General features: G+C 37.5%; 1 protein-coding gene across 5 annotated transcripts in view; it reads left to right on the top strand.

The window, feature by feature from the left end:
* Positions 1-21,654, top strand: part of ETV1 (ETS variant transcription factor 1) — a 66,206-nt gene that overhangs the window by 27,647 nt on the left and 16,905 nt on the right. For all 5 annotated transcript variants that reach the window (XM_032443167.1, XM_015853630.2, XM_015853631.2 and 2 more), the window contains 3 exons: positions 6,163-6,292; positions 7,831-8,019; positions 11,614-11,861. In XM_032443167.1, coding sequence (XP_032299058.1) covers positions 6,163-6,292; positions 7,831-8,019; positions 11,614-11,861 — 567 coding nt within the window. The remainder of the gene's footprint in view (positions 1-6,162; positions 6,293-7,830; positions 8,020-11,613; positions 11,862-21,654) is intronic.

Here is a 21,654-nt window from a genome sequence, read left to right as displayed (position 1 = left end):
TGGTCAGAAACAAAAAGGGATTTTTTTGCCACTGTCTGGCCAAGAGATTGCATATGGTGAAAGCAATTGCAGATCTTGTCTTGGTCCGTTATTACAGTCACCTGTCTTCAGCCATTGCAGTCATTTGTGCACACAGCTTTCGCTGAAAATCACTGGGCACTGTTTAATGGGAAAGACTCAGTTACCACCCTTAACTGTCTTTCTCTCCTGTGACCTCTCCTCACCTGTCAGTTCCTCAGCGTGGTGTTTTTATTTAACTTCTTGTTCCTACGCTGTGCTGAATACTGCATTCAGCTGTAGCAGCAGAAACCTCCAGAGTATGAAGGAGTGGTCAGCTGTACCTGTTTCAGCTAATTCCTCCCATACATCCTGAAGATTGCCAGTAACACATTTCATCATAGTATAAAGTGGAAATAAGTGGAAAAAAACACCCTGCTTTGGCATTCTTTTGTTTTTAGTCTGATACTTATTAAATGTCTGTTAAAATTCAGAGTGTATCTGTCTGCAAAGGCATGTAGCTTAAATCAAAATCCTGTAGAAATAAAGACCCAATAAATAGCCTCTGGAATGCAGAAGGCAGTTGTTTCATAACTTAAATGCATATTTGTGAAACCTCATTAGAAAATATATATAAATTCTGACATTCCCACCTGGGAACCATGCAGGAAGTGTTTAGTTTTTTAGCTCATTGCATTGGATATGCAAATACCTATACTGAATGAGCAGTTTAAATGGCAAGTTAATGTTGGAGAGTTAAAGAATTTCAGGTGTCAGATGAGACGACAATGTTGTGTTTGTTGTTAGTAGCAGACATTTAAATAAATAAATAAATAAATAAATAAGAGCATCTGAGGTCATTACTATCAGGTGAGAAGTAACAAGCTTTTTACCCTCCTGAATGAACGATTCCAGATTTTGTCTCCCTCTTTTTTCTTTCTTTTTTTTTTTTTTTAAATTTTCCTTTATGAAAATGCCTACCTGTTGTACTTAAAACATAAATAATTTCTCTGAATCATCAGGTGAGTGCTGCTCAGTTAGACCGAGCGAGGAAAATTGCAAAAACACGAATTAGGGTCCCTGTCCTTAAGTGTATTTCAGTTTGCATTTTGATAGCAGTTTAGAAATGTTATCGCCTGTTTTGTCACAGACATAATTCACATCTTTCTTCAGGCACTGTAAACAAGAGAAATGGTTTAATGGCTCCATAAAAGGCACTCTGTGCTGATAGCTGAGATTAGACCCTTTAGTAATGGATTTTTGTGTGCTGGGGGAAGGGGAAGGCTTGGCAGAAGTAAATGTACTGGAAAAGAATCTTTGAGAGACTGATGTATCTGGAGTGCCTGCTGCATTTCTGCGTGTGTTGGGAGGTGGATTTAAAGTATGACAGTATTGTCTTTATCAGTACAAGGGCCTGCTCTTTTTGCTTTGGAAATTTTACTGAGTACTAACTTAAGTTACCCTGGTTAGTCCAGCAGCTGGAGCTGTGGTGGTATTAACTCAAAAATTTTTTCACAGCTTCACTTTTTGTCTTGCTGTTAGTAAAATCCCCTCTATTCAAACATGTTCATGAAATCTCTCTATATTTACATGGCATTTTAACAGTTTTGTCTCAGTCAGTCATAAAAATGAATCAGTTTATTAGCAAAGTTGGGTTTAGACAGTGGTATGAGGCCATAAATTTGAAAAGCAAATCAAAAACGCAAAGCAGAAATGTTCAAGGCATGATGACTGCCAGTGACCTCTCTGTTGCATCCTTTTCTCTGTGACTATGCAAAGTTCTCAAACTTAAAGCAGATGAATGTAGTGTTACTTTCAGGGATACTGGATTTAACTAACAAGCAATTTTATTTTTTATTTCATATAATAAATTATCCCGCAAGTGTTGATAATAAGACATTTTTATCTTCGACTGTGGAATTAAGACCTGCTGTTTGCCAGCACCACAGAATTACCAGTATTATTTAATGCCTTTTTAAAATATGCTTAAGTCAGTTCTTCACAAAGCAAAATCTGATATTATATTGCATTCTTGGTAGGAACCTGAAGTTTGAAAATTTTAAAATATCTTTTTTTTTTTTTTTTTTTTTTTTGCTCAATGGTGAAATGCTTTGCAATTCCATCTAAAATATGTATTGTTTCTTCATCTTGAATAATCATTTTTTTTTAATAGAAAAGATTGTGGAGTCTTGGCTTTAATATTTGATGTAGTGCATTTCTTAAGCTTTCTCAAAAGAAGACTCCGTTCTGTCTGTATGGAGCTAGTACAGTTCCTGTTTGCCAGCCTAGGAATCACACAAAGTCTCCTCAAAGGCAGACAGATTCCTTCTTTTAATTTCCGAGTTCTTAATAATAGTGTTCTCATAGGTTTTAAACTGAGTGTTATGGGCAAAGTGTTTGTTACTTGTCAGTAGCAAAATCCCCAGTCAAAGGAGAGTGGCATTTGAATACAAGGGGTATCTGCATGTTCTGTGTGAGTTTGTTACATGGTGACATTGTCACCGCTTTGTGTAAAACCTAAGTACGTAAAAACATTTAAAAACACAGAAATCCAATGTAAGACTATACGTGCTGTGTTAGATACAGCATACAAGCTCTCATACTATGCAGATCTAGATAGATGTACCTATACACAGTGAATATGCTGTACATAATACAGCATAATCGGTTTGCTACAGATGGTAGCAGTCCTTCTGCTTGCCTTATGTCTGCATGCTGGCTTCAGAGGTAGGGTCTGTGCTTTGAGCTCGTTCTGGTGCTGACACGCCTGACTTTCCAGTGCTTGAGATGAAGTGTTGAAGCTGGCCATCTAAATACAGGTTGTAAGGTCGTTTGCTTATCAAGTTAGGAAGTAGTTATCTGTAAGTTATCACTTGGGATGAAATCCTGGCCCTTGGTCACTTCTTAAAAAGATTGTTTTTAAGCAGAGTACCTGTTAACCATAAAAGGGTTCAGACTGTTCTGGAGTTAAGCAAAATGAATTTACCATCAAGAAGAATTAAGTGGTGAGGAGCCGGTAGTTCGAAATGGTGATTTTTTAATTTGGATGTGTTGGTAGCTGGGTGTGTTGTACTAAAATTAGATTGTATAAATAAGCAACTTTGCTCTTATCAGTAGAAAACTGATAGAAAAAAAGTCATATGAAATCCAGTTTAGTGAAGCCGTGTATGTTTAAAAACTGTTTTTATCAGCAGTCTATGAAATGAGTGCTGTACTAAAATGAAGAGCAGTGGATGAAGGTGGCAGTGACGATGTGAGGACCTGTTTTGAATGCTTGAAATTTTACTGTTGGAATAAGCCTGTCATCTTCAACCACACTTCAGATGTGGTTTTAAAGGTCAAGAGGCATTTGAGAATGCCCTCCCAAAGCGTACTAAGTGTTTTTCCTTTCTTCCTCTAAGAGTGTACACTTAAAAGTTACAGATAAAGCTTAGCATGGTGACTGTGTCAGGAGACTGCCCCGAGAAGGCTTTAAATTTTACAGCTACAATATCTTTCTGGCCATAGTTAAGATAAAGATCTAATATAAAATCACTTTGAACTGTAATGCTTTCCTTAAATAAAATGAAGGCGTTAACCTACTTGATTTGATACACTTTACCCTGGCTTATAAAGCTCAGAGGAAGGTGAGGTAAACTTTAATTAAAACTACAGCACAGATGCCTCCTAGCACCGTGCCCTGTACCTTGCTAGGACTGTACAGTAAGCAAAATAAAAATGTACCTCACAGCCGAGGCAGCAGGCTGGAGCCGTGTTCAGTGAAAGTAATTTAATTAGTGTTGATCATGACTCCAGATGATGGTGATTTGATAAGGAATAATTTAGTACTTAACAGCCTTTTACATGCACCAACTCCATGTGGGAAGGTAAAGCAAATTGCACAAAATGAATGTGCTGCTTTCACTTGTGCCTGTGCCAGTGAGCTGGAAAACTGCCTGTTAGCAGACGTTCAGGCTCTCAGCGCCGTGATGAAATACCCAGCCAGTTCTCCGCGCAGGGCTGTGGTGTGGGAGTCTCTGTACTCCCGTTATTTAAAAATAAATAAGGGAAGTAATTTTTCATAACAGATTAACTTTGAGGAAGTAGCAAAGTTAAATGAAAAAAAATAAGAAGTCGAGCAGCATGTGGCCTTGGTGCAAACATGTGATACTGGCTTTAGAGAAGAGTCTTGTTACAGTTGTGGTTTAATTCTATGATCCAAGTCGGGGAGCTTGCCGACCTCTATGTCAAAGCCGTCGTTCTGGAGATAGAGCTTCCATCCCACGCTGAAACATGCAGCACTGCAGTGCCGTCTGACCAAGGCACATGAGGATAGCCAGGAGTGAAAGTTCACTTATGAAAACCTGAAGCAAACAGTTGGGTGTCAGACTGATTTGTGATGAGAATGGAAAGCTGACCATGGGCTGCAGGTTGCTTTATTATAAAATTGAGAAGCTTTATTCAGGAAGGCCAAATAATGTTTTATTTTAGTGCAAGTTCATATGATTTCATTCGGAAAGATTTCTTACTGTGATATTCACTACTTTTTACCTCTGTAAGTTACTGTGATGTGTTTCCATGTCTGCATTGCTCTCTTCTTTTACAATACAGTCCTTCCATGATGAATGACTACTGTTCATCAAATACAATAACTGAGAAGAGGTCTTAGAGATGATTCTTGTGAGTTTTGTGAATATATGTGGGAACATAATACGTATTACACAATGTCTCAGCTGAGAGCTAATAATATGAGGTGTCATATATGCAGGTAGGAGAGGACCTGCCTGGGAGAGAGTTCTCTGAGCATCACCCAGTTGCAGGAAGACCAGTGGTGAGAATCAGAAATCAAGCTCTCATCAATACATACTTGTATATAAAGGTTTATTGGTTTTGATGTTTACTTGTAGTGTTTGATTTACCAGTCAAACATATTCATGTTTGTGCCCGTGCAGTACTAAAAAATAGTCTGTAACCAATTGTCTTTCCTATGGTCAGGTACAAGGGAAGGGACAAGATGCTACATAACAGAATGTAACAGGGACTTAATTTTGTGCTGAAGATTCTCTAATGGGGTGCTGCATGTTTGTGGCTTCCTCGAGAGACACAAATGCTTTTGTCAGGCTGCAGTGCGATATCTGAGCTATGGTGTCTCAGTGACAACACCACAAATCAGTCATAAGAGTTCATCTCCAAACTCTAGGCTGCTTAGAATCCAAAAATTGATTTGAAATCTCATTGACTTAGAAATTGAAGGGTGTGTTTTCACACCAATAATTATCTGTCTTTAGTCCTTCGTCCTCCTAGCCACTTAATGTAGATTCGCCCGTGTTAGGTGAACTTTGAATTTTCTTCTGCTTTAATTCTAGTTAATGTTGGCTATGAATAAGGAAAGTTGGCTGGCATAAACTAGCCTGCTGGTTAACCTTATCTTTACCTCTGTCCTTTTCCTTAATTCAAACCAATTTGTGCTTTTCTTTGACAGTGCATTTCTGTCATACTCCCTCTGTTCTTTTTGCTATATATATATGTAAAAAAAACATAGATAATTTTTTCTACATTTCTTTCTATGTCCCATTTCATATTGACTTTGGTGAGGCCAGAATTTTGTCTTTTATCTTAATGAGAAAAATTACTCAAGGCGTTCCTTGTGTATTTTTTCAACCATTGCTTGTAACTAAAGAAATGTAGTCACCCAGTTTCCAAAGTTTCACTACAAATTTGCATGTATTCTGTGGGACAAAAAGATAATGGATCATATACATGAGAAATTTATTTTGGAAAAATTGGTGTGGCACTCATTGAAGTGAACTGCTATTGCATTTATAGATAAAAGCTACCTCACAAATATTACTTAGAAACATTTGGTGCCTGGGAAGTATTTTGCCTCTGACAACATTTACAGTAGTTAAGCCAAATATATGTGGGCTGTTATTTTCCTACTAATGAGATGGGATCCTGGCCATCATTCTATTAAACAATAAAAGTGCTAATAGCCAATGCAAGGATCTCTGGTGTGTAGTTTTCAGATACCCAAAGAAATGCTTGAAATGTTTATTTCCTATATTGTCTTTAGTATTGCAATGGTTTAATTAATCATGTGATTAATTAACAGTGTCTAGTTTACTCGAGAAAGCTTATTGTTAATATTGTATTTGGTTTTTAATTACATTCTCTTTCTCTTTCCAGTGGCTTTTCATGGTCTCCCTGTGAAAATCAAGAAGGAACCCCATAGCCCATGTTCAGAACTTGGCTCTGCTTGCAGTCAAGAGCAACCATTCAAGTTCAGTTATGGGGAAAAGTGCCTGTACAATGTCAGGTAAAGCAATCAGGAGTATGTCTACAGTGAGAACTGCTGATTTAAATGAGGACTGACTAAAGAGTAATAAAGCCATAATAGAGATCTTATAAAAGTTACCTCTTCAGCAGATAACAGACTGATGAGATAATGCTTTTAGCTGATGAACACCAATGATGTTGTTTACAGTTGCATGAAACACTTACATAACCACTTTAAAGCAGTGTTTTTCATCAAAATGCATATTCTCCATTCTTCTCCATGGGAGATAGCCAGAATTTTAAAACCTATAGTGCAAGCATGAAATGGAAGGAGTGTCTGGTTTTCTGTGAGTTGTGCTGGAAAATACTTTCAAGATGCATGACATACATTAGGGAAGAGAGTAAGCTCTGTGTAACAGACTGGGAGGTCTGAGCAGCACCTTAGATATTTGACATGTTTTGAAATGACATATGCCAACATTCAAGGATGTATACTATTTGAAATAGTATTTCATTAGGATATGCATCTTCGCTATCTTTTCAAAAGAAATTGTCATCTTTTATATGAGTAAACAGTAAAAGCTTTAATTTTTTTGAGGGGCTTGATATGACTGCATTCTTTATTGATTTTCTTTTGGCTTGCACTTACATGTCACTCCTACCTTCAGTGTCAACAGTGAAGGGTTTCTAATTGACAATTGAGTCTATTTTCGAATCTTTAGACTCACATTTATGTATTACCAAAACTGAAAGCGCTTAAATACTTTGCGGTAACTTTTTTATGTGTGGAGGAAAATTTAAAAAAAAAAACAAAAAACAAAAAAAAAAAAAACCCAGACTGATACCTTCATCAGTCATACTAGAATGGTTTTGGTTACAAAAATCAAATGTGTGTATTAATGGATCTGGTGGACGCTAGAGTACCTGACATAGGAAAGTATGCAAGTTCTTGCTTACTGTCTGCTTCGCATCTATGTTTTTATTGCTTGGAAATAGGAATGATCAAAGTTTATTCGTGTCCTTTTCTTGCTTGGGACACCTTTGTATTTGCAGGACTTGAATGTTATTTTTGAGAGGGGGAAAAAAAAAAGTCAAGGGAGGCTGCTGACATCCTATGTGGGTAGCAAAGCCAGCATAGCATTGTTTTTCTGGGTCAGATCCCTTCCCTCTAGCTGCATTCATTGTTTTACTGTCTCACTTTGTGGTTTGTACACATTCTAAAAAGCGTCTTGACAGGCACTGCCGGCTCTTCGTGCTCTAGTCCAGGTGCTTTTACAATTGCGTGTTTTGTGTATCCCTTGTTAGAATGTCACTGTAGGACTGAATCCTTTAAAAATACATTTCTAGGCTCCAGAGAAGAAAATGCTATGTTGAGCCACTTACTTCCAAAGTGATTTTTTTTCTGTGCTCTTCTCAGTGTAGAGAGTTTCCCCTCCTTAAACTGCTTAATAAAATATCTGTAATAGAAAACCTGTATGTGACGCTTTTTTTTTTTCTGCTTTTTTTTATTCTCTTAATGTGCTTCATGTGTTTGCTGAGAAAATAACTTGACTATCCTTCCTCTTGCTTTACTTATAGTGCCTATGATCAGAAGCCACAAGTGGGAATGAGGCCCTCCAACCCACCAACGCCATCCAGCACTCCTGTGTCACCACTGCACCATGCCTCCCCAAACTCAGCTCAGACTCCTAAACCTGACCGGGTTTTCCCTGCCCATCTCCCTCCATCCCAATCCATTCAAGACAACAGCTTCCCTATGGATCACAGGTAAAACACAGAACACATACAGGACCGGTCCAGAAGGCATTTCAGTGGTGGCTGCATATCTCTCATATAGGACAGCTCTGGCTTTAAGCCAGCAAAGTTCAGAATGTCAGAAATACATGTGCTGTGTAAAAGAGTGGCACTCTGCTTGATGGATTTCAGTAGAAGTTGGTCTTGACACTGACACAGTTTTAATGAGCTGGTTCTACTGCCTTGTGAGGGCAGCTCACTTGACGCTAGTAAGCCCCATGAGGTGATGAAGTCACTGGCGAACAAGATCCTTGCTATAAGTGTCTTGCATCTTCCTAAGAAATGTACCTACAAACAGATAAGTGGCTGTATTACGATGTTACTGCTTGAGAATATTCTTTGGAAGGGTGGATCGTTTTTCCAACTGCTTTTGAAATATAACATTTCAAACAAACTAAGATGCCAACATAAACTGCGCTTAAATAACATTAGTCTGAGTAAAAGCCACAAGAGCTGGAGACTAGAATTAAAGCTTAAACTGTCCTTAAGTCACCCTGTTTTGTTTTGATGTTAGAAATCCCTAGACAACTGACTGTCTTTCTTAGCTCTGTTTTGCAACAAATATGCTCAGTGCATTTCCCTTTTTTTTTGAGACCAGACACTTGTTTGTGGAATTCTGTTCATTCTAACCATTGTTACATGAACCTGTTTGTGTTTGCTGAATTGTGCAGTTTCTCAGAGCATTTTGATTTTCAGCTATATATAGATATGTAAGTTCAGGGACTTGTCTTAGTGCTTACAGTTTAGCCAATTGTTAACAAATTGTTAAACTGTACCTGAAAAGAAAATCACAGATTTGGGGAGTTTGACATGCATGCTTCTGCTCTAATAAGGGCTGTTATCTCCAGGGATTTGCGCAGATCACTTCTGAAGGAGGTTGCTATGGTTTATATTGCTATTTTGTGCTCTACTGGGATAGTATTAAATATCACCCAGGGTTCCTATGAGCATGTCTAGCACTGAAGGAGCACTGAATTGGCCCCTTCAACTTCATTGTATAGTTTTCCCCTCCTTGCACTGTAGTTTAACCAAGTTGACCCCTGGTGAAGCCAGGCTGCAGTTCTGATCGGAGGAGTGTGATGAAATGTATTTCTCTATATACACCCAAGTCTTTGTGTATTGTCAGGAGACTGAAATCCACCAAAGATAAGTGGATTCTGTGTAAGAGAGTATTCTATAGGTTTTAAAAAATCATTATTTTATTTAAGTATTACTTTAGAGCAACTTGTGAAGAGAATGCTGAAACTCTGTCAGTCTGAATTTGAATGTTTATAGAGGTTTGCATAGCCCTTAGTTTATCTTTCTGTAGCTGTAATAATTGTTCTATACAAGCTTTATGGGTTCTTCACACAGTTTTTTTCTTTTTCCTGTGTCTTTGAAGTTCATTTTCTTTGGGAAATTTTGCACTTGTTTTTCCCTTCTGTGATAAAATATCACATTTTAGTGAATGTCAAATAAGCTGGAGTAAAAATCTCCTTTTTTTCAACCTTTACAAAGAAAAGTGCAATTGTAGTGAAAGATATTTTTTCCTTCTTTACATTGAATCTTTTCATTTGCTGTTGTTTGTAACAACTGTACACTTCATATTTTTGTCCAATTCAAATCTTCCTGATGTACAAGATGGTAGCTGTGATGAGTGCATTCAGAAAATGTCATTTAAACAAATGGTCTACCTATGTAAGTTTGTATATAAATCTTTAACTCCAAGCATATTTCTTTGGAATATGCATTGGTGGTATAAGATGGAATCAGTATCTAGAAGATACAGCCCATACATCTTCATACTGGGCATGAATATATGAGGGATAAGTGGTCCTAACAAGTACCAACAGGAATCAAATCCACTTGTGTAAACAAATGACTTGATTCCATACAAAGCTTCCAGTACAACAAGTATTATTAACTTCCTTTGAGGCTTTGTGAGTGAGTCTGTTTCTTATTTTAACTTCAAGTTGCAATTTTCTGATTCACTCCTTGACAGTTCTTAATGATAATTTCTGCTTCTTTTTTTGGCTAATGAAAAAAGGAAAAGAGGGAAATGAATGCAGTGCCAGTCAGCCTAACTGTTTCATAATAGATTTGAGTTTCTAAGTTTATTTTCTGCAGGTGTAGGTGGAATTGCAAAAACCAATGTTGCAGTGTAATATTCTTTGTACTGCAGAATAGAATATTTACAGCAGCATTAAAAAAATAAAAAATAAAAAATAAAAAATACCTCTAGTATTACATTGCAATAGTTTCTATCCCTGTAGCTCCCACAGTATTTGTAATTAAGCTATGATGGTAAATATTTCTCAGACTAAGTTCACTGGAGTATTTTGAGATGTTAGGGTTTCAATTATTTCAGAAACATGTACTACATATAAGATGATTTACAAGGACTGTGTTATTTATGCAGTCAAAACCCTGCTTTCTTCTTCATTTACTCCATTTTGTCCATGAGAATGCCTGCTTTTGCTGGCATGAGCCAAAGTCAGTTCCACTGCAAAGTACAAGAAGCTGAGGAATGACTAGTTCTTCATTTTTAGTGTGGCTTGCAGAGAAAGGGACTAATTTCTTTTTTAAAAAAGAGGAATAATGAGTGGCTAATAGGGCCAGTAAGCACTTTGTTGCAAGAACATTGTTACACCTACCTTGGATTAGAAAAGACAGGATTCTGGTGGTGATAGTTACTCTGGTAATCTGTAGATCACAGAAGACTGTAGGACTCATCAGAGCAGAGTGGCAAAATAGTATCCTTGTATTCTGTAGGCTTCTGAACCCTCAGATGTCCAAGTAATTACATTCAAAACTTTTAGTCTTATGAAGAGAGCTACAAATGCAAGTTCATGAGTAGAGTTGCATGGAAATATAGGTGATTTATAACTGTATTCTCAGATTTTATGTGTACTGAGTAGCATTTTGGAGTAGTGAATGTCTGTGTGGCCTGTGTGGACTATTTCCTTCATGTAGAAATAATCATGGCAAGAATGCTTTATTTCTCTTAGCAAAAATCTGTACCCTATCCTCTTTCTGGAGTGCTTAAATTCCCTTCTGAAATGCAGTGCCACCTTTGCAGGTACACCTTAGTCCCCAAGGGAACAGAACCATACACTTCTACCCAGGCATGATTCCAGGAGTTGGGACAGACAGTATTCTTTGTTGTAGTGGTCAGAATGGTTTCTGTGTAACAAAACTGAAAGAGTAAATTAGAGTACAAGCAGTATGCTATTCATGCTCATGAAAGAACAGAGAATTCCATGTTACTGTTGTAGTATAACATCAGTCTTTTTGCTTGTTGGCCTCCTCTGTTGAGAGATGTTGAAGGCAAGGAATATGGTGGTGGGGGCAGGTGGTATTAGAGTTGGTATTAGTAGGTGGGGGGTTTATTTCTTTGCTTCTTGCTGTTCTGCAGCACTGCCATGATCATAATCCTGGTGGGGAGCATTTGGCATTACCATAAACAAAATGTTTGCTACTGAGAAAGTGATAAAGCCATTCCCTCCTGCTAACCATAATCTGTGAAGATCTTTGTGAAATGTAATGTAGCTTAAGTCCTTTACATGACCTCTCTAACTTGTGTCCTAGATTTCGCCGCCAGCTCTCTGAACCTTGCAATTCTTTTCCACCTTTGCCTGCAATGCCGAGGGAAGGACGTCCAATATATCAGCGGCAGATGTCTGAGCCTAACATCCCCTTCCCGCCTCAAGGTTTTAAGCAGGAGTATCACGATCCAGTTTATGAACACAATGCCATGGTTGGCAGTGCAGCCAGTCAAAATTTTCCCCCTCCTCTGATGATTAAACAGGAACCTAGAGATTTTGCATATGATTCAGGTAGGTGAGACTCTATTTATTTCTGCATAGTAAAGCAATAAATGAGTCCAAGGTGGTGCTATTGATGTTTTGATCATATTAATTGAAACTTGCTCTTTTGACTTTAAATTTCTCAAAGTAATTTATGTCCAGTGCGACTCATGAAATAGTAAGATTACCACATAGCATGCCACTCTTTCCTTGTCTTGGTCAGCAGAAAATTTCACTTCCTAGAACTCTCTGTCCTGACAGTGTACAAATTAAAGAAGCCAGCAATTTAGAAATTGTGGGTGTAAAACTGAGCTTTGCTTAAACAGGATCTTGCTCTGTACTATCTCATCTCTGACCTCTAAATTTGTGTGTTCCATTTTACGAGCTCTTTTATTTGCCTGCCAGAAGCAGAGGACTCCTTCTCCTCTTGCTTGCACTACCTTAAATCAGAAGTAACTCCTCTGAGGTGGGGTTTATACAGCTATAAAACCAATGAGGGAGAAGAATCAGGCAAATTGGTGTCAGCTTCTCAGTTTGTGCATACTCCTGTGTTTTGTAGAGGTACATAATCTGTGATGCCAGGTTGCTGATGTAGAGAATACACCATTGCTATTAATAATGTTTATTATTATCGTGCTTGTAGGGCAACAGAAATGGAGCCTTAGTGCTCTATAGATAGCATGAAATAGAGGAGGTGGTGGCGCATTCTGAATAGCTTCTGGTCAGAAAAGATAAAAATGTGAATCAAGGGAATATTATTATTAATGTTAGATTCCTTTGCTACAATTTAAATATTTATATTGTATTTAGGAAAAGAGAAAAAAAAATAAGGAAAAATAGAGTTTAGTGTTGAGTACCAGGTAAAGAGGAGAGGGAAGCTGAAGGGATGGCATGAAGGGAAGCTGAGATTAGAACAGCATGGAGCAGAATGGATGAGGTGAATGGGGTAAACATCAACTTGGTACGTATAGTGCTGTGAAAATGCCCTCAAAACATGTCTTTCAGTTCCTATGTAAATGATTTCTTCAGCTCCTCAGTCACTGTCTCTGTCTTGCTTTATGTATACAACACTGCTGAAGGGGGGAGGGGAATTCAACAAGTTCTCATGGTGCTCCTAAGGCAAGGTATGTTACTTTCACCAGGTACTCTGAGTTGAAGCACGGAGAATGGATGACCCTTCACTGACTTCTGTCTAACTCTCTTCTGGGTACTTCCTGTGCTTTCCTCTTGGCTCGATGTCAGGCTAGATGCTCTGGCAGTTTTGTTTCCAGCGGCTGCATGGCTGCTGAGTTGAGATCTCCTTTGAAATTTTAATCCATGACAAACTGTCTTGCAAATTGATACAGTAGAAAATTTGTTTTTAATTTTTTTTTCTATGGCTATCTTTACCTATTTAGTAAAATATTATGTGGGAACACTGGTGTAATGTGCCTGGTTTTAAGACTGATCTCCGTATTAGTACAGTTGATTTTGGAAAGTAGAGCTCCTTTTGCCTTTCTTATTCTTCACAAGCAAAAAAAAAAAAAAGAAAGAAAGAAAGAAAAACAATCCTTAGATAATTTGTGTTAGGCATATACAGGAAGAACTTCGGAACTGAAGTATGACAATATGAATATAGGTTTAAATTGTAAGACTGAGATCTTGAACTAAATCTGTTCACTAATGAAGGTTCTTAGATAATGTGGTTCTAGCACTTGTGTACCTTTAGTCTTAGAGAAGAGCAGGGGAGAGATTGTCTGCAAAGTTAATGTGGCTGTTGTTAATAGGGAACTGCAGCTTCAGGCACTGCCAATCCCCTGCAACCTTCCCAAGCACCGTTATTCATCCTTCTAAATTAAAGGGTGAAAAAAGACCCTTTTGTAAGCATGCTTCCTTCATATTTGGCTGGGAAGTGGGATCTCCTTATTGCATGCTTTTACTTTAAGTCTTGGTTGTCTGTTAGCACCCATCTTTCCTTGGAATATTCTTTATGGAAAAAAAGCAGTTTTGATTCTGAAAAGAAGATGTGCATAGTTGTGTCCAATCCTTCATGTTTTTGATTGTTTGTTTGTTGGTTGTTTTTATTTATTTATTTATTTTTCTGCCAACAAAAACATTTCAATTTTTAGTAATGACATTTAAGCAAAATGGTTGTTTCTATTGCAGATGAATAATTAGTTTTTAAAAATGTAATAGCTGTGTAACCAGTGGTCATGAAAAATTAATCTGTTGGTATCAGGAAGTACTTTTATTGGCCTCAGAATCACTGCATTTAAGTTGACACATCTGTACACTCCATAAATTGCAGTCAACAACTGTGGTCTGTTGATATTTTGTCTTGTTACCATCTGTTCTCTAGAAACCATCATTTTCCATCCTTACTAAAAGTACATTAAATAAGCCCTTAGGAAACATAATGTATTTGTCACTGAATCATTGATTTCATTTTTTCGCCTATGGATGTTCAGGGAAGGAGGAGTGCCAGAGTGAAAAGTCTTTTGCATGCTATTTTATTGCAGCACAGCTAAGAATATAGAAATGTATTTAAAAAGTTCATCGTAATACACCAAGATGTTCCTTTTGGGATGTTTTTGAAAGAGCCTCATAAAAGTTCATTGCTTTTGTGCACTATACTTTATACTTTGTGGGAGGCTGGTGAATGAAAAGCATTATTATGGAATGATTATAACTCTATTAAAACATGACATTAATTATGACATGGGAAATGGCAGACCAATTAGTTGTAATTGTAATTGCAGGTATGCAATTTCTACTGTGGAATGTTTGAGATAATGGAAAAAGAAAAATGTCAACAGAGTAAAGTCTTTCTTATCTTTCCACACTTCTAGAAGTCAGAGTGCATCATATACATTCAGTCAGGCATTTTCTGCTACTATTTTTTTTCTTTTTTTTTGGCTGCTTGTTGCAGGTGTTAGTACTTGATTCTGTGTGTAGCAAAGAACTTGTAGGACTTTGGGATTTTATGTCATTAATGACTGACCCCAGAAGTCTTTCCAATATGTTTGTTTACAAGAATTAATAATGATCATTCTTGTACTGTTACCACTACTATAATTCAGTTCATGTATTCAGTTATTTAACTGAACAGGCCAAATTTGAGCTGCTTAATCTATTCTGAGCTTTATTTTGAAGCAGGACCCTTGCAGGTTTAATCGTTTCTATTTTAATTAGTGTACTTGCAAATATACTGTGTTATTAAACCATCCATGTAGATTAATACTATAAATGCTTTGCAATGAAATCTTAAATTGCAGGTTAAATTCTTACATTCTGTTTTACCTGATTGAATTAGTTATTTTGTTTTGAATGTTCTTTTTTGCCTATGTCTTTGACTAAGAACTTGGAAATTTGTCACTTGTTAGTGTTAGCGATAAGTAGAGGAATTACTGCTTCTATATATTACTGATTGCTAGAAATTATCTGTTGTTAGAGAGCCATGCTGGAGGTATTGATAGGGCTATTCTTGCATCTCAGAGTAGTCTCACAATTAATACAGCAGAAATGACTGTAGAAAATTAGGATTCTATCCCTGTTACTTTGAAAGTTTTCTGAGTCACATTACTTATGTAATGAACTATCAAGACACAGTTACGAGGCTTTATGTGTTGCTCTCTGCATTCTCTGCATTCCCATTCTCTCATCCCTCAAACTCCTGAGGCCTCACAAATGATGGATACCTTTGGCACTTGAGAATGGGTAACGTGAGACACGTTGGATATATACCTACTTATTTGGGTGCCAAGCTACAACTGGAAAATTCTTAAAGAACATTATGTATTACATTACGTCCAAGGCTTAACTTCAAATGACTTCCTTTGAATTTCTAGGTAAAGAAGTACAGGAACATCAAAGCATCACAAAAGTAAGAAATAATGTGAAAAATCTAGCTGACGTAACAACTACTTTGGCAAACTTTGGGGCTGGATTGCCGCAAAATTGAAATTGCCTATGTTAGGTCCTAAAATTGGCCATTACACTGTATTAATCTTAAGGTCATCTTTTCCTTTCTTGAAATGTTCTGGCTCATTAATGGCAGAACTTCTAGCCTCTAGCCAATGAAGCAGAGGCTCCACCTGCAAATCTGTTCACTGCACTGGTCTCCCTCCCCCTAACAGGCTTGATTTGTTCAGTCAAGAGGCAAGTCCTGAGTCAAAAGACTGCGTTCATTAGCAACAAAGCAGTTGTATTAAAGTTGCTCAGGAAGTTGTAATTATGACACTTCTTAACCATCAAAGTTTCCTCATATAGGTGTAAGGTGTTGTTAGAATTCTACCATCCATGTTATAAATACATATTTACCTAATGACCGGGAACAGAATAAAAAGCAGGAGTCCTTTCAAATACCTGATGTGGTGCTCTTTGAAAAGCAAATAAATGCAAATTAACATGGAAAAAGCAAAAGATTCCTAGTAGCACATTCTTCCTTAGAGATCAGCTGACATCTCTTGAAATGTGTGAGTTGCAAGAACAGCATTAGAGAATGTGTTGAATTAAAATTTCAAGGCAAAAATAGATTTTAAATGTGTTTCTTGCAAGTATATATGTTTGCAGATTTTTTTCTTTACAACAGCTGGCTATTATATTGTACCTCTTAGAGATACACTTTAGACATTTGGAGACGTTAGTATGAAGGAAATAAGTAAATCTTAGTTGACAGTCAGAATCATTGCAGATTTCCTTTCTCCAGGATATTCTCTAGTGCCTTGACCAGTGCGGCATTTAAAATGACAACTCACAGTGCTTCTTCTACTGTCTTTAATTATATTGGCTAATTTTCGTACAGTGCTTTGAAAATGTAAAGTGTATGAGTGCTAAGTATTATTACTACAATTATTCTCTTGGGAGATTATTTCACAGACTAATAGACTTCACATTTAAGAAATATTTCTTGATAGTAAGCCTAAATTTTCCCTTTGATCAGTCTCATTCCACTGCTCATAGCTGCAACTCTTTGGCTCATCCTAAACAATTCCTTGGTATTAACGTACCACCTCTAAATCTCTGTAGACAGTTTGCATGCATACTCTTAGCCTGTCTATGTGACTCATTGAGATCTTGCTGCATAAATCCTCTAGCTGCTTAATCTTTCCCTCAAATTCTCTCTAGGTTTTCATTTTCTTTCCTCTTTTTTTTGGTGTTTTTTTTTTTTGTTTTGTTTGTTTGTTTGTTTGTTTTGTGTGTGTCTGTGTATGTGTTTGATCAGGCTGAAAATATCTGAAGTACTTTTAACGTAAATTTTATAAAACACGAAAAAGAACTAACCTCCTTCTTTTTCAGGACGTGATACTTCAGTATACGTACCTCAAAACTGTAACTCCTTACGACCTTAAAAAAAAAAAAAAAATTATTTTACACACTGCAATTGTTCTCAATGAAAATCTGGATTGGATAAAGGCAGGAGTGGATAGGGGCCAGAGGTTTGCTCTCGAGTTCAGGAATTTTAAGAAGTCTCCCCTCCTTGTTCTTGGTTTTGCTGTTTTCCTGAGTTTCGCTTCTGTGGTTTAAAATATTTCGCCCTCTGGTTTCAGGGGCTTGTCTTTGCTGTGCTGTTTCGGTGAATGAGCACGGATTTCATTCAGTTAAGCTGTGCTGCACTTTGTACTGGCTCCTAAAAGGCATAAACACAAATCTGCTGTTGGATGACACAACATTAGAAAATAATATCATATGAGGAAAGGAACATGGGAAAACTGGACTTGAGAAGATTGCTGTGGCAGGCACAATTTTAACTTTTCTCTTGCTTCACATCTAGCCCATTCTCTCTACTCAGTAATTCTGTCTCAAAGAAGTTTGCAGTTACACTAAAACTAATTTTGTCATGTTGTCTTTATAAAGAAATGAAAATCTGAACGCTAAGTTTAGAGCATATAGGCAGGAGGCCATACATCTATTTTTCATTTCAAAGCAGACAATATGATCTGAAAAATTATCCTGCAGTCTGTTTTTTCAAAGAAATGGATAAATATCCTCTAAATCTACAGTTACAGTAAGTGGCACTGGCTAATGATTTGATTTGAGGATTGAGAGTACAGTCTGGATTTACTCTTTGTGCATTAACGCAGGTCAAATGGACACAGGCTGCATTTTAAATCAGTAATGGAAGGCTGAAGCCTGCCTTAAACCAATCACATCAGCCTTACCCAAGACCAATTGATCCCGGGAGACCGAGCCCTGTGAGCACAGCTTTTATATGAATGGACTCTGTGCAGCCTGAAGTTTCATTCATAAAATGGATGCTGAAGGGGGAAAAAAAAAAACCACACCAAACCCTGGAATGTCCATTTATGCGGAGCTGAAGGGTGTAGTGTTCCCTCAGCTGCTGCTTTTGCCAGTTGCCTTAAAGTAATGATTAATGCTCCTTGGCCGTGCCTGCCTGTAACCTGACACCATTTATGGCCTTGGTGTGTTTCTAATGTATAGTGAATGAGAAGGCTACATTCTCAAATCAGAAACATAAACAGGAACTGGTTGGTCTGAATTCCATTCAAATATGTCACTTCAGCCGTGCAGTGTTTGTCCAACTTCATTCTACAGGCAGGGGATGGGGTGGGGGAGAAAAAGCAACACAGACTTTTTTTGCTGTAAGATTACCAACAAAAGGAGAAAGGGGGAAAAAAATAATGCTATATTTTGTTGAACTCAAAGGGAAGCGATGTTTAAATACATTTTACAGTTACTGAGGTTAATGAAAGCAAATACATGAATTTAAAGTATGCTCAAATGATTGGTTCCATGTGGAATTTCATTTCGGTGCTGAATGTATGAGCCTTTGTTTTCCTGTTCTGCTGTATAAAAAGTTACACATCGCCCAGACAGGCTGTTGACATCTGGTCTCAGAAAATGCATTAGATGCTGTCATAGATCTAAAAACCAAAGTTGTGGAAAGGAAGCTGTTTGCTTAAGGTTTTCTTTCTGTGTGTGATAATTGCACTTAGAAGTGAGCTGTTGAGGCCAAACCTGGTAGATTTTTATAAAGTGAAATGTAAGAAAATAAGAAATATTAATTAGTATAAAAGGAGTTGTCTCTATCTTTGAGTGCACGTACTTGTAGATGTTTTTGTTTGTCATGGAACTCAGGCAAAACGAAGAAAACCTTCCATTCTGAATGTTTTTAAGTAACATAATGATTTGGGAAAAAAAAAAAAAAAAAAAAACAAGCTTAATTTTCAGATGGATTTTTACAGGAAATACTGATCCTTTTTTTTTTTTTTTCCCTTAATCTCTGTAACTTCCAAGCATTTACATTGTGCGTGCTGCCCTTGCTAATGAGAAAGTAATGCCGACTTTCATTTTGTCAAGATTTTACCCGTTTGTAGAGCTGTGTTGTAACAGTGTAGTTTCTGAGAGAGTAGTGTTTTCAAAGGTAATTGGACTAAAATCCAATCCACCAGCATCTGAGTTGTGAACATGCGCAAGTGACTTCTGACTAGGAAAACTATCATTAGTTTTTCTATTTCTACATAAATTTCTTTTTGTTCAGAGATATAAGAGTTTTAATTTCAATGTGTTCTGCATGTTTTGTATCAGAAAAGAATTGCTTAGTACATCTCCTTTGCAACACAGATCATAAGCCTTCCTTAGATGTGATATAGTTTGAAGAACTGCCATTCCTTCCTGAAAAGCTGTGTTTGGTGTATTGCTCTTCACTTCTGAGCTGGTCAGAGCCTCTCAGTGGCTGTAACAGCTGCTTTCCACCATGAGGCTGAAAGGCTTTTGGTGGTGGATGAAGCGTCTCTTTGTAAACAGTATGTCAGCACTCGGAAATTCATGAACTGAACAGTTATTTGCAGCTTGATTGTGATGTTACCAAGTTTGAGGCCAAAAGTATGATGTGTTCTAACTTGATCGTTTTGCTTTAAAAAGGCTACTTTTGTCTCTGCACTCAGTAGAAATCTCTCCCACTGCCTTGGCTATCTCTGCGTGTACCAGAGAGGAGACCGCGCAGCGCAGGAAAGCAGCTGGCAGCATGGGCTGGTCAGGCCTAGTGGCAGGGTTGGTCTGGCATGCGTGGCAGCACCTGAAGGCTTTGTGCCTGCCCACTTATTGCCCCATGGCACCAGTGAGAGCCTGCACATGCTGTATTTCTTGCCCACAGGAAGAGAAGTGGCACAGCATATTAAAGTGTATGTGGAAATTCACCAACGCCGAGTTGCTGAAATAGGAGCCAAAGCTCCAGTAATTCTTTTTCAGACTGCACTGAGAACAACTCAGAAGGATATGGTATAAGTTAAGTTATGCAGGTGGCTGTACCCACTGGAAGTGGAGTCTTTCCAAACTTCCTGAGAATTGCTTCTGTTGTTAATATGGCTTGGCTGGTAATAAAATATAAATCGAAGAAGTGGCTGAGCAGGAGTAGGAGGATTCCAGTTTTGGCACCATTGGCATTTGCAGTGACTCTGATTTGGCCTACAAACCCCTACTGAGCCTTGATCTCTGCCCCTCTGTGGTGGGGCACATCATGTCACACTTTGCTCCTTCACATGTACATGGGTCCTGCCCCCAACTTCCAGATCTTAGGGTGCTGTTTTTAAAGTGAACCGAAAAGTAGTTCAGAGTAAGAGCACAGTGTGACAACTTGTTCTTTAGCGAGGAAGGCTCTATAATGTCAGAGCTGGAGGAGCAGCTGAAGAGGAAATCCTGATTCAGGTTCCCAGTTTCTGCTTCATTCAGGAGAGGAAAGTTGCTTCACTCTGATACCCAAGGAAGCTTAATCTTCCCAGTGTCTTCTCTGGCAAGTGACTTCGGCAGAAAATAGTTTCTGCTCAGGGTGTGATTGTGGGTCTAAAACCTGGTCCTTGCTTCTGAATAACAATCAGAAAAGGGGATTTCAAAGTTTCCTACTCAGTTACAGTTATACAGGGCTGTGACAGCCTAATCCTTTAAATTCTGGCATGATAATTAACATGAAATGCTTTCTTACCAAGGTCTACTCAAGTGTCTTATTCAATGATTATATCTAGAACCTGTATCAGCTGAATTTGGCAGCAGATTTTTCTTGTCCTGTGGAGGTCTATTTGGTGGGTTTTTTTTCTGCTTTTTTTATGATTTGTAGTACTTTCTCTGTGACATTTCCAGGGACAAAAGTACTTCTGCAGTGTCTACATTACAAGTAATTTTAAAATAACACCTCTTGGAGAAAAAATATTTCAGACCAACATGATATAATGTCACATTCAGTGTTTTAAGATGACTGTTACGCTGTTGTTATCAAGAGGAGAAATGAAGAACGACATCTTAAGTATTTCAGATTAACTATAAAAATATATTTTTGTCTCCATGTGTTGTTGGTTTTCTTTTTGTTTGTTTGTTTTTTAATGAAAACTGGATTCTGCTGTTCTTGAGATGTTGCAACTTCACAATATGAACCAGTTCATTGAAAGTCTGAAGCAAGCATGTTGCATGTCCTAAATCCCAGCACATTTTTCCTCAAAGAATACAGATTGCTAAAAGGCAGTCAAATCAGTCACTCAAATACTTGTATCATTCTCTGGCAGTTTTTTATGCCCACTTCTGTCTCATTTGTTGTCTTGAAACAATACTTGAAGAAGAAAACATATAATTGCTCTGTAATTTCTGTACTAAAATGTTTTCTTTTGAAGTAGCTCCGTTTAGCTAGTAAAAATACTTCTGGGTTTTAGTCAAGCATTTAGTACAATTTAAAACTGCAATGCTAAATTTCATTGGTTGGACTTTTTATTAGATAAGGTAGAAATGAAAGCAGCAGGCAATTTAATTAGCAGTAATTTTTCTGGGCAAGTCATTACTTTGATGAACTTCAGAGCAATGTTTATGGCTCCTAATTAACCATGTTAGTCATTTGATT

The sequence above is a fragment of the Coturnix japonica genome, chromosome 2, assembly GCF_001577835.2.
Source record: "Coturnix japonica isolate 7356 chromosome 2, Coturnix japonica 2.1, whole genome shotgun sequence".
Taxonomy (NCBI): Eukaryota; Metazoa; Chordata; class Aves; order Galliformes; family Phasianidae; genus Coturnix; species Coturnix japonica.
The sequence above is the reverse complement of the archived record's forward strand: the minus strand, read 5'-3'. Positions and strand labels throughout refer to the sequence as shown.